The sequence below is a fragment of the Acanthochromis polyacanthus genome, chromosome 15, assembly GCF_021347895.1.
Source record: "Acanthochromis polyacanthus isolate Apoly-LR-REF ecotype Palm Island chromosome 15, KAUST_Apoly_ChrSc, whole genome shotgun sequence".
NCBI lineage: Eukaryota > Metazoa > Chordata > Actinopteri > Pomacentridae > Acanthochromis > Acanthochromis polyacanthus.
Genome location: NC_067127.1, coordinates 38,711,165 through 38,722,028, shown reverse-complemented (window position 1 = coordinate 38,722,028; position 10,864 = coordinate 38,711,165). Strand labels below are relative to the sequence as shown.

Sequence of the window (10,864 nt, the reverse complement as noted above, 5' to 3'; positions counted from 1 at the left end):
TGTTAGTTGCCCTGATGCTGGAGTTGCCCTAATGTTAGTTGCCCTAATGTTAGTTGCCCTGATGTAGTTTCCCTAATGTTAGTTGCCCTGATGTTAGTTGCCCTGATGTTAGTTGCGCTAATGCTGGAGTTGCCCTAATATTAGTTGCCCTGATGTTAGTTGCCCTAATGCTGGAGCTGCCCTGATGTTAGTTGCCCTAATGTTAGTTGCCCTGATGTTAGTTGCCCTAATGCTGAAGTTGCCCTGATGTTAGTTGCCCTGATGTTAGTTGCCCTGATGTTAGTTGCCCTAATGCTGAAGTTGCCCTGATGTTAGTTGCCCTAATGTTAGTTGCCCTGATGTTAGTTGCCCTAATGCTGGAGTTGCCCTGATGTTAGTTGCCCTGATGTTAGTTGCCCTAATGTTAGTTGCCCTAATGTTAGTTGCCCTGATGTAGTTTCCCTAATGTTAGTTGCCCTGATGTTAGTTGCCCTGATGTTAGTTGCGCTAATGCTGGAGTTGCCCTAATATTAGTTGCCCTGATGTTAGTTGCCCTAATGCTGGAGCTGCCCTGATGTTAGTTGCCCTAATGTTAGTTGCCCTGATGTTAGTTGCCCTGATGTTAGTTGCCCTAATGCTGAAGTTGCCCTGATGTTAGTTGCCCTGATGTTAGTTGCCCTGATGTTAGTTGCCCTAATGCTGGAGTTGCTCTGATGTTAGTTGCCCTGATGTTAGTTGCCCTAATGCTGGAGTTGCCCTGATGTTAGTTGCCCTAATGCTGGAGTTGCCCTGATGTTAGTTGCCCTGATGTTAGTTGCCCTGATGTTAGTTGCCCTAATGCTGAAGTTGCCCTGATGTTAGTTGCCCTGATGTTAGTTGCCCTAATGCTGAAGTTGCCCTAATGGTGGAGTTGCCCTGATGTTAGTTGCCCTGATGTTAGTTGCCCTAATGCTGGAGTTGCTCTGATGTTAGTTGCCCTGATGTTAGTTGCCCTAATGCTGGAGTTGCCCTGATGTTAGTTGCCCTGATGTTAGTTGCCCTAATGCTGGAGTTGCCCTGATGTTAGTTGCCCTGATGTTAGTTGCCCTGATGTTAGTTGCCCTAATGCTGGAGTTGCCCTGATGTTAGTTGCCCTAATGCTGGAGTTGCCCTGATGTTAGTTGCCCCAGGGTAAGCAGCTCCTCCTCCTCCTCTTCATCCTCTCTGGATAAATCCTGATCGGATTGAGGGAAATTGGTGCAATTAATCCTCTGGGATTGAAGGAGGACAGACCCCCCACCCCCACCCCCCTGCTGACCTCTGATTGGTTGCCGCCCTGATCTTGGGTCCCGGTACCGGATAAATGTCTGGTGGGGCGGCAGCGGCTCAGTGTGTCCACTTTCCCCCTGACTGACGATGACCGGCCGGGAGGACCTCGGAGAGGAGAAGCCCAGAGTGAAGATGCTTTCCCCGGGCTTCGGGATCGATAAATCCCGGCTGCACGGCTCCGGGTTCCGCTCCAAAGGCTTCGCCATCACGGACCTGCTGGGGCTGGAGTCAGACCTGCAGGCCCGGCAGCAGCCCGGCGGGGGCCCCCTGTCCGGCCTGTCCGCGGCGGGCTCCGGGCCCGGGGCGGAGCCGCAGGGGCCGGGCGGCGGCCTTGGCGGCTTCTCCTTCCCGGGAGGGTCGCTGCCGCTCGGCCTCGGCTTCCTCTGCAGCCTTGCGGCGCAGCAGCCCGCCGGGGCTCCGTGCTTCCTGCCGGGACACCTGCCGCTGCTGCAGGCCCGGGCCGACAGCCACTACCTGCAGAACCTGGAGGCCCAGAGGGACGCCTACTCCGGTACGGACCGGCTCGGTTTCACTGGTTTAGTCCTGAAGGAGGAGCTACTTTCTCCGCTTTTATTTCCAGAGATTCTCTTTAAAACTCTTTAGGTTCGGATCAGTTCGGTTGGATTTATTATTATTTTGTCTCAGTTTAGGATTTTACAGTTCGGTTCTGTTGGTTTAAATCTAAACATCTGTCTGTGGTTCTGTTAAAAATATTCTTTAGGTTCGGAGGTAAAACTTTAAAACATTTTATTTCGTTCTAGTTTCGTTTTTATATTTTGGCTTTGGTAGTTTCTGATAAAGTCCCAGTTCGGTCTGAAGCTGCTTTCATTTCATGTTGCTCGATTGATTTTTACTTTTTTTCCCGTTTTTGTTGGGTTTTATTTCCTTCAGTTTGTTTTTAAAATCTTTTTCAGCCCCAGAGACTCGTTTTTATTTTCTCTGAATGTTTCTGATTTAGAGATTAAACGAGTTGTATTCGTTAGTAAATTAAAGTCTCGTTATTTTCTATATATTTTTATTTCCAGATGAGGAGTGTCTGATTATTTTCTGTGTTTTTATTCCAGATGAGGAGTGTCTGATTATTTTCTGTGTTTTTATTCCAGATGAGGAGTGTCTGTCGGACAGAAATGACTCTAAAAGTTCTGGAAGCTCTCAGAAAAGGAAGAAGCGGAGACACCGGTGAGGAAATATTCTCTGAAAATGAAACAGAAATAATTAAATTGTTCAGCCCCAGTTTTAAAGGGAATCCAGTTCAGTTCAGATGGAAACTCTCCTTTGTTGTAGAAATACTAGAACTATTATTAATATAATATTTATCTGTTAATGAGACGTTTTTATTTATTGGCTGATAAACAAATTAAAGTGTAAAAAGAAGCCAAAGATTTATGAACAATGAAACTATATAATCAGATTTTTATCAGATAATTAAAATCACAACTAATTAATATTATTTTAAATATTAAATACATTTAAGGAGAAAATATTTTAGATTTTTATTGGCAGAAATCAATAAATGGCTTTTCATTTACGTTTGGGTGTAAAAAAAATGAAACAACAAAAATTTATAATAAAAAATAAACTTTCATCTTTTACAGAAACCACATTTATTTAAATTCAAACCAGATGGTTCTATTCTATTCTATTCTATTCTATTCTTAATTTATTTTTCATCAGGTTTTATCATCACCAGATTAAAATCAAACTTCTGCAGCTCGACGTTTAAAATGGAAATTTGTTGCTTTTCTTCATAAAATCTGATTTCTAGACGTCAGACTGAAACTAAAAATCCTCTTTCATTCTTCTTCTTCTCCTTCTTCTTATTTAATTCTTTAATGAGAACAACTGCTGCTTTCAGCTTTAATTAAAACACTTGACAGGAGAGAAAACACGAGACAGAAACTAAAAACAGGAGAGAAGAATCTGGAAGAAAGAATGAAAACAGCAGAAGAAAATGAATCCATTAAACGATTGATTTACTGATTGATTGATTTACTGGAGCTCAAATTAAAAAGGATTCAGATGGTTTAGATGAAGGAAGAGCAGCTGGGTCTGATGTTCTGACATTCTGATGTTCTATTTGTTCTGACGTTCTGGGTTCTGGTGTTCTGTTTGTTCTGAGCAGGACGGTGTTCACGTCCCACCAGCTGGAGGAACTGGAGAAAGCGTTCCATGAAGCTCATTATCCGGATGTTTACGCCCGAGAGATGCTGGCCATGAAGACGGAGCTGCCCGAGGACAGAATCCAGGTGGGGAACCGGTTCTAGACACATTCTAGCCAGGTTCTAAGCAGGTTCTAAACAGGTTCTAACCAAGTTCTGACCAGGTTTAATCAGATCACTTTCTGAATATTCATCAGGAAAAAGGACCAGACGTCTATAAAAAACAAAAGCACAAAGACGCATATTTACACTTTCTAGTAGAACGTTTATTCTCAAACATTTATAGAACATTTATGGTAGAACATTTACTATGAAACATTTAGGGAACATTTATTGCAGACCATTCATTGTAGAAAGTTTATTATAGAACGTTTATTATAGAACGTTTATTATAAATATTTATAATAGAACATTTATTATAGAACATTTATTATAGAACATTTATTATATTATTAGTTTATTTATTGGTTCTCTCCAATTTTTTTATATATCTCTCTTTTATTGAATGAATTTATATTTAATACATTTTTTATGATTCATTAAATTTATTTATTATGTTTTAGTATTTCTGGGTGTTTCCCAGATACACGGAAATACGGATATATAGATGTAGATATATTGTCTGCTGGTTCTGCTGCTGGTTCTCACCCTGTGTTTCTCCTCCAGGTGTGGTTCCAGAACCGCAGGGCCAAGTGGAGGAAGCGTGAGAAGTGCTGGGGCCGCAGCAGCGTGATGGCAGAGTACGGTCTGTACGGAGCCATGGTCCGACACTCCATCCCCCTGCCAGAGTCCATCCTCAACTCAGCCAAGAACGGCATGATGGGAAGCTGCGCCCCCTGGCTGCTCGGTGAGCCGCATGCACGTCAGTGGCACGCACACACACCACACAAACACTCACACTGCAACACACAGTCACACTACAACACACAAACACTCACACTGCAACACACAGTCACACTGCAACACACAAACACTCACACTACAACAAACACTCACACTACAACAAACACTCACACTGCAACACACAGTCACACTACAACAAACACTCACACTGCAACACACAGTCACACTACAACACACAAACACTCACACTGCAACACACAGTCACACTACAACACACAAACACTCACACTGCAACACACAGTCACACTACAACACACAAACACTCACACTACAACAAACACTCACACTACAACACACAAACACTCACACTGCAACACACAGTCACACTACAACACACAAACACTCACACTGCAACACACAGTCACACTGCAACACACAAACACTCACACTACAACAAACACTCACACTACAACAAACACTCACACTACAACAAACACTCACACTACAACAAACACTCACACTGCAACACACAGTCACACTACAACAAACACTCACACTACAACAAACACTCACACTGCAACACACAGTCACACTACAACAAACACTCACACTACAACAAACACTCACACTGCAACACACAGTCACACTACAACACACAAACACTCACACTACAACACACAGTCACACTACAACACACAAACACTCACACTACAACACACAGTCACACTACAACACACAAACACTCACACTACAACACACAAACACTCACACTACAACAAACACTCACACTACAACAAACACTCACACTACAACAAACACTCACACTACAACAAACACTCACACTGCAACACACACTCACACTACAACAAACACTCACACTACAACAAACACTCACACTACAACAAACACTCACACTACAACAAACACTCACACTACAACACACACTCACACTACAACACACACTCACACTACAACACACAAACACTCACACTACAACACACACTCACACTACAACACACAAACACTCACACTACAACACACAGTCACACTACAACACACAAACACTCACACTACAACACACACTCACACTACAACACACAAACACTCACACTACAACAAACACTCACACTGCAACACACAGTCACACTACAACACACAAACACTCACACACACACACACACACACACACACTAATACACACTCAGAGCTACACAGCAGGTTTCTGTAGTTTTTTTGTGTCTGTTCAGTAAAAAAAAAAAAATTCAAGTTTTAACAGTAAACACAGAATTTAGCAGGACTTAGAACTAGATCAGGACTGGATCAGGACTGGATCAGGACTGGATCAGGACCAGACTCAGGACCAGGATCAGGACTGGATCAGGACTGGATCAGGACTGGATCAGGACCAGACTCAGGACCAGGATCAGGACCAGGATCAGGACTGGATCAGGACTGGATCAGGACTAGATCAGGACCAGACTCAGGACAAGATCAGGGCTAGATCAGGGCTAGATCAGGACCAGACTCAGGGCCAGATCGGGACTGGATCGGGACTGGATCGGGACTAGATCGGGACCAGACTCAGGACTAGATCAAGGTTAGATCAGGGTTAGATCAGAGTTAGATCAGGACTAGATCAGGGTTAGATTGGGACTAGATCAGGACTAGATCAGGACTACATTAGAACTAGATCAGGACTAGATCAGGGTTAGATCGGGGCTAGATCAGGACTGGATCAGGACTGGATCAGGACTAGATCGGGACCAGACTCAGGACTAGATCGGGACTAGATCAGGGCTAGATCAGGACTGGATCAGGACTAGATCGGGACCAGACTCAGGACTAGATCAAGGTTAGATCAGGGTTAGATCAGAGTTAGATCAGGACTAGATCAGGGTTAGATTGGGACTAGATCAGGACTAGATCAGGACTACATTAGAACTAGATCAGGACTAGATCAGGGTTAGATCAGGACTAGATCAGAACTATACTAGAACTAGATCAGGACTAGATCGGGGTTAGATCAGCACTAGATCAAGACTAGATCTAGTTCCGATCAGGACTTGGTATTACTGACTTGTGACTTTGGAACTGGACTCTGGTTGGACTTGGAGCTTCTGGACTGACTGGACCAGACTCAGGTGTTGGTTCCTGGTTGTAGTTTCTGTTTCTTTTGCTTAGCATAAACAACAACAACAGTGTATCAAACAAACATGTAAACAGGACTGTGACTGAATCTGAATCTGGCTCCGCCCCCACAGGGATGCACAAGAAGTCTCTGGAAATGTCTAAGAAATGTCCAAGTCCTCCGGTGTCCGACTCCACTCGCTCTGACTTGTTCTGTGACGCCTCGGAGCGGCATGCTGGCGGCGGCGGCGGTGGTGAGGCCCAGGAGGCGGAGGAGGAGGAGCTGCTGGAGGAGGAGGTGGAGGAGGAGGTGGCCATCGACCTGTCCAGCTCCTCCAAACAGCAGCAGCAGCAGGAGGGCGGGGCCTCGGCAAGGACCTCCTCCTCTCCACGACGACAGAGTGGGAGCGAATCAGACAGCTGAAGGTGGGAGGAGCCTGATGCTGTCTGAGTGAGGACAGTGGTCTGGAAGCACTGACATTTGATTGGTTCTTCTCTCAGGGAGCACAGCCAATGAACAAACAGCTGATACATCACTTGTTTCGATGCAAAGTTTTCCTATGATTACATAGACTGATGTTATCATGCTAACAGCATGTAGGGAATATTTTAGCGTGCGAACACCTTCAGCAAATATGAGATCAGAGCTTTCATACTCAAACGTTAACTTTATTACAGTGTAGTTTAACTCCCCCTGCCTGGGTGGTGCTGTTGTGCCAAATTCTTGCCTAACTTTAAATTAAAATGCTTCAGTGCTTATGGATGCTACCATGCTAAATAAATGCCATAATGCTAACAATGTAGAAATACTGCTACTGCTAATAAGTGTTAGCAGGCTAAAATGTCAGCAGGGGGAGTTATTTACCACGTTAAAATTTGCACTATGGTAACATTCAAAAGACTATGCTACAGTATAAGCTAGTAGCCAATATATTGCTACCCCTAATTTCTCTTTAGCTAACATGCTATGAGCTATAGATTAATGAAATATAAACTAACAGATAAATGCTACTAAATTAGCCGAACATTCATTTGCTACTTGGGTAAAACAAGATGTTTAGCATGCTATTACATGTCAGAATGCTAATGGTGTGTTAGTTTTGTTAGCGTGCAAACACACCAGTATATTCCAGCTGATTCAAACCAGTGACAAGCGTTTTATATATTTGGAGTTGCTCCTGAATGATGGAGCAGCTTGATTGTGCTAGCTCTGCTCCCATGGCGCTAAGGATGCTAACAGCTATCTGTGCTCCCAGGATGCTAAGGATGCTAACAGCTAGCTGTGCTCCCAGGATGCTAAGGATGCTAAGAGCTAGCTGTGCTCCCAGGATGCTAATGATGCTAACAGCTAGCTGTGCTCCCAGGATGCTAAGGATGCTAAGGATGCTAAGAGCTAGCTGTGCTCCCAGGATGCTAATGATGCTAACAGCTAGCTGTGCTCCCAGGATGCTAAGAATGCTCACAGCTAGCTGTGCTCCCAGGATGCCAAGGATTCTAACAGCTAACTGTGCTCCCAGCGTGCTAATGATTCTAAAAGCTAGTTGTGCTCCCAGGATGCTATGGATGCTAACAGCTAGCTGTGCTCCTAAGATGCTAAGATTGCTAACAACTAGCTGTGCTCCCAGGATGCAAAGGATGCTAACAACGCTGAGGTCCTGATATAAATGATGACATTGTCTCTGTGTTTCTTATTGTATCGTAACGAGAGTTTGTTTTATATCTACGGTTTTGTTTGTCGTTTTTTTTTTTGAAAAAGAGGCTATTTAATATTTATTCTTGTTGGTTTCTGTGTGTTTTATAGTCAGACTGAGCAGCTCGTTTGTGGATGAATGTAATTTAAATGTAATATTTAAAAATTCTGCTCATTATTATCATTATTATAATATGTGTGTACAGCAGGAGATTTGCAGGTGGCAAATAAAAAAGAAAGTATTTTTGGAATGATTGTGACATTTATTTTTGTAATTTTATCAGCATCAGGGCTGTACAGTGGAGTAGTGGTTAGCACTTTCGCCTTGCAGCAAGAAGATCCCTGGTTCAAATCCCGGCCTGGGATCTTTCTGCATGGAGTTTGCATGTTCTCCCTGTGCATGCGTGGGTTTTCTCCGGGTACTCCGGCTTCCTCCCACAGTCCAAAAACATGCTGAGGTTAATTGGTTACTCTAAATTGTCCGTAGGTGTGAATGTGAGTGTGATTGTGTGTCTGTATATGTAGCCCTGTGACAGACTGGTGACCTGTCCAGGGTGTCCCCTGCCTTCACCAGAGTCAGCTGGGATAGACTCCAGCACCCCCCATGACCCTAGTGAGGATAAAGCGGTGTATAGAGGATGGATGGATGGATGGATGGATGGATGGGTTTTATCTGCATCAGCACCAGCACAACACAAATATCACAAGTAATGAGCACAAAGAAGATAAAACAAAAGGGTTTTAATTTGGTAAAGTAATTATTACACTTACAGAACCTTTGTTTACATGTTTATGTCAAATTTAATGACAATTTACTTTTTCTGTAGAATTCTGTAAAATCTTTGCCTTCATTTTTCAACTAGTCTGATAAATTTTCATAATTACTAATGTTCTTACGCCCTCGACCTTATTGTTGAAGTTAGCCAATATACTTATATTCTATTAACCCCTTAAGCTTCAGTGTACCGCCGGCGGTACACCTACTAATTTGCATAGGAATTTAAAGAATGTCCGCAGGCTGCAAACGCGATTATACAAACACTACTGGGCTTTGCAAAAGTTCTGTTACACTCGGTTTCATGATCTTTAGAGACGTTTACATGTCGGAGTGAAAAATTCCATTAAATAAACTGAAAGTTCTACCTTATAGGCAGGTGTCCTTAATACAAATTTTTTTCTCTGGTGAAGTTGTATCAAGATGGAAGTCAAGAGTTGAGATATCTGCTCTCCTTCGTGCTGAAGATCAGCCGGATGACCGTCCACAGAGTCGCAGAGAGGCTAAAGAATGGTGAAGAGCTTTCAGGTCTTCACCATTCTTGAAAGATCACTCAAAGATCTTCACCATTCTTGAGCCTCTCTACGACTCTGTGGACGGTCATCCGACTGATGTTCAGCTGTTTGGCTCTGTCAGACTTGTTGTGGCCAGCATGAAGGAGAGCAGATATCTCAACTCTTTGGACTTCCATCTTGATACAACTTCACCAGAGAAAAAAAATTGTATTAAGGACACCTGCCTATAAGGTAGAACTTTCAGTTTGTTTAATGGAATTTTTCACTCTGACATGTAAACGTCTCTAAAGATCATGAAACCGTGTAACAGAACTTTTGCAAAGCCCGGTATACGCCGATGGAAAGCTTAGATTCTCATGAATCCGCCGGTATAAACCACTTTCAGATGTGATTACCACAGCGGGTAATATAAACACATTTGTCCAACAAAAACGAATATTCATCCATCCGTTCTCTATACACGGCTTCAACGTACACAGCGCGACTCACATTTCCGGGTTCATTATTACACACAGATGAAAATATTCCACAAAAAACGGCCATAATCCAACCTTGGACATCCAGACGAAACAAGCCAGTAAACTATTTTGTCCAAAACATGTCTTGAAGACGGTATAAAATCCACGAATCGGTCGTTTTCGAGGAAATGCACCTCGCGATGCGCGTCCAATATTCCCTGTATTTCTTGTCATATTTTTATTTACAAATAGAATATTAGCGATTTTTTTGTACTGAAAACGGCTGGAATTGACTGCAGCTTAAAGGAAACTTGTTCAATAAATTCATAAAAGATTTAATTTTAATAAAAAAATTAATCAGTTCAAATGTGTTCAAATTAATCATTGACATTAGAGAGAAAACCAAAAACATTTCTTGCTTTCCACTGTAATTAAAATAACTAAAAAATAAAATACGCATGATGAATTTAAAATAAGACAGGACTACTAAATATTACATTTTAAGGTTGTAAATGAATAATATCGTGACATACGCCTGTAATATGGTGTTTTGTTCAGGTTTCATCACAGCAAACAATTAAGACATTAAAATCAGAATAATATGAGCAGATTTAGTGAAAAAAGAAAAAATGTGTTTTTGTCGGTTTCCATCAGGTGTAAACTAACCGTGACGTCACCCATTGGTTTCAACGCCGAGAAAATGAAGCCCGGATTTTGCTACTTCCTGGTCGCCGTTTTGGATTTTTTGGAGCCAGTGACGTAAAAAGCGTCATCAAACAGACTGGACCGGAGAGCAACTAGGGGCAGGATTGGCTGAGGACTCTCTTATCCCGCTCACATTTTACCGCAGAGGCTTCTGTTGCTGTCTATCAAGTATAGCCACGCCCCCTGGCTCCGCCAACTTTAACGATGTATTTAAAATTCAGTATTGATTTATTTTAAGATCGGCCACCTGATCTCTCATTTTGACCATGAAAACTAACGGGAAAAAAATCCTGAGCTGTAGAACA

The 10,864-nt window shown here is 42.7% G+C and overlaps 1 protein-coding gene across 2 annotated transcripts; it reads left to right on the top strand.

Moving 5' to 3' along the window:
• The first annotated feature begins 1,374 nt into the window (after window positions 1–1,374).
• On the top strand, window positions 1,375–8,588 carry vsx1 (visual system homeobox 1 homolog, chx10-like). Of its 2 annotated transcripts, none has more exons than XM_051959917.1 (5): window positions 1,375–1,798; window positions 2,391–2,466; window positions 3,410–3,533; window positions 4,113–4,293; window positions 6,551–8,588. In XM_051959917.1, the coding sequence occupies exons 1-5, from the start codon at window positions 1,375–1,377 to the stop codon at window positions 6,838–6,840; spliced, it is 1,095 nt and encodes a 364-aa protein (XP_051815877.1). In that variant the 3' UTR covers window positions 6,841–8,588. The 2 variants fall into 2 exon arrangements, with proteins under 2 accessions (XP_051815877.1, XP_022076997.2); XM_022221305.2 differs by having other exon boundaries at window positions 4,113–4,308.
• Window positions 8,589–10,864: the final 2,276 nt, after the last annotated feature.